The sequence below is a fragment of the Microtus oregoni genome, unplaced genomic scaffold (assembly GCF_018167655.1).
Source record: "Microtus oregoni isolate MIOR12 unplaced genomic scaffold, Mior012 000026F_ref0000081, whole genome shotgun sequence".
Lineage (NCBI taxonomy): Eukaryota > Metazoa > Chordata > Mammalia > Rodentia > Cricetidae > Microtus > Microtus oregoni.
Genome location: NW_024543085.1, coordinates 19603279 through 19605497, shown reverse-complemented (window position 1 = coordinate 19605497; position 2219 = coordinate 19603279). Strand labels below are relative to the sequence as shown.

At 39.5% G+C, this 2219-nt stretch overlaps 1 protein-coding gene across 1 annotated transcript; it reads left to right on the top strand.

Moving 5' to 3' along the window:
* The first annotated feature begins 275 nt into the window (after nt 1-275).
* On the top strand, nt 276-1157 carry Tas2r16 (taste 2 receptor member 16). Its single transcript, XM_041675351.1, has one exon. It carries the CDS (start codon nt 276-278, stop codon nt 1155-1157), a length of 882 nt encoding a protein of 293 aa, XP_041531285.1.
* The last annotated feature ends 1062 nt before the right edge of the window (nt 1158-2219 follow it).

Genomic DNA, 2219 nt, shown 5'->3' with positions numbered 1-2219 from the left:
ATAAACATAATCAAATCCTCTTAGGATCAAGCATCCACAACCAAATAATATTTTCATGCATCTCTATGTAAATTCAACCCAACATGCAAACCAAGACAAATCCTGTAATAGGAAAATGACTAGGTCAAAAGAGCCCTTAGAGAATTTGCATCCATAAGGAGGTGTCCCCTTATACCAAGAGAGTGAGAACACGAGGGAGAAACACTTGTTGCAGATTTGGAAATTGGTACAGAACGTCTGAGTCGCTGTCCAGGAAGATCCTTCAGAACAGAAGCATGGTGCCAAATCAAGTCACGACCTTCTCCATCATCCTGTATGTGCTTGAGTCCTTGGTAATACTTATTCAAAGTGGTACAACTGTTGCAGCGCTGTGCAGAGAGTGGATGAACTTTCAAAGACTGTCACCGGTGGAAATGATTCTCATTAGTCTGGGCATATCACATTTCTGTCTACAGTGGGCATCAATGCTGTACAACTTTGGCACCATTTCTAGACCTGCCCTTGTATTTTGGAAGATTTCGGTCATCTGGGAGTTTATGAACTTTTTGACATTCTGGCTTACCAGTTTGCTCTCTGTCTTCTACTGTGTCAAGGTCTCGTCCTTCACCCACCCTGTCTTCCACTGGCTGAAGTGGAAAATTTTGAAATTGGTTCCCTGGCTGATATTGGGTACTCTGATAGCTTCTTGTTTGTCAATCATCCCTTCCGTTGTTAAATATCACATTCAGATTGAATTAATTACCCTGGATCATTTACCTAGAAACAGTTCTTTGATTATAAGACTTAAAATGTTTGAACAATATTTTTCTAATCCTCTCAAAATGATTGGTTTTGGTGCTCCCTTCCTCGTGTTCCTGGTTTCTATTATCTTACTCACCATCTCTCTTGTCCGGCACTGGGAGCAGATGAAAGAGTTTAACACCAACGACTCCAGCATGAAAGCTCAGTCCACTGTTCTGAAGTCTCTTGCTACCTTCTTCATCTTCTTCACCTCCTATTTTCTGACTATAGTAGTCTCCTTTATTGGCACCGTATTTGATAAGAAATCCTGGTTCTGGGTCTGCGAAGCTGTCATCTATGGCTTGGTCTGTATTCATTACACTTCACTGATGATGAGCAATCCTACACTGAAAAAAGTACTGACGATGCAGTTCTGAAGACCAGAGCCTTCCTGAGGCATGAGATGCAGTAAGAACTCTAGGGTAAGAAGCCTTTGCTTTGGCAAGGTCCTTATCTGATAACGAAATGCCTTCCATGTAAGCTTCATTTCCTTCCATGCCCACAGATGCCCAATTCTGTAAATCCTTTATTCTGACCCACTCCTTTCCTGTCCTAGTCATAGTCCTGGAATGGTGTTGATTTTTCTCCTGATTACCCTGTCTTCCCTTAGTTTTTGCCACCTCTGGAATATTAAAGATGAGATGTTCTATATATTAGAGTCAATATCATTCTCACAGTTACTGACTGCTTCACATATGAATCCCCCTCCCTGACAGGAGTTTATTGTCTGTGCACCTCACCACACTAAGCCATTAATTCACCTTCCTAACTTCAGTCTAGAAAAGGAAAATGTCTTACCATTTTTTACACTGCTTCTGGATCTTCATGCAGAAATTTATACTCCCCTTCGCCTCTATCCAAATACCACTCCTTATTCCTTTACAGATCTAACAATTTAATTCTTATTTTGTTTCATTGATCAAGACATTGTATTCTTCACCAGAATAGTGGGCCATTTATCCAGTTTAGTCTCATCCTTAGTATCTCTAAATATCAATGATTTCAGCTGGTTAACAACTCATGATTTCTATTGCCTTGATTCTTGTTTAAGTTGTACTGTAGCGTAGAGTGAGCACACAGAGAACTTCCTGTATTAGTTTGTAATCAGTTATTTTAATTTGTTTATGGATTGCTCTATATAACACAGAGATAAGATGCCCTCTTATTTCACAACACCTGAGAGATGCCAGCTGATATTTTCCATACTCTATCTAGGGTTCTATGCTTCTAACAATCCAAAGTCCTCTCCAAATTGGTAAGAATATAGGAACCACAGAGTAAACAGTTTTCTAATCACCAACAAGACAACATTCATTGTTCTATAGAAATTCTTTTCAACTTTCCCATCTAATAAATATCATACCCTTTTCATTTACAGGGTCTGGTCGTACTCCTCCATATTTTTCTCTTCATCGCTTTGCTTTTCATATTGACTCACT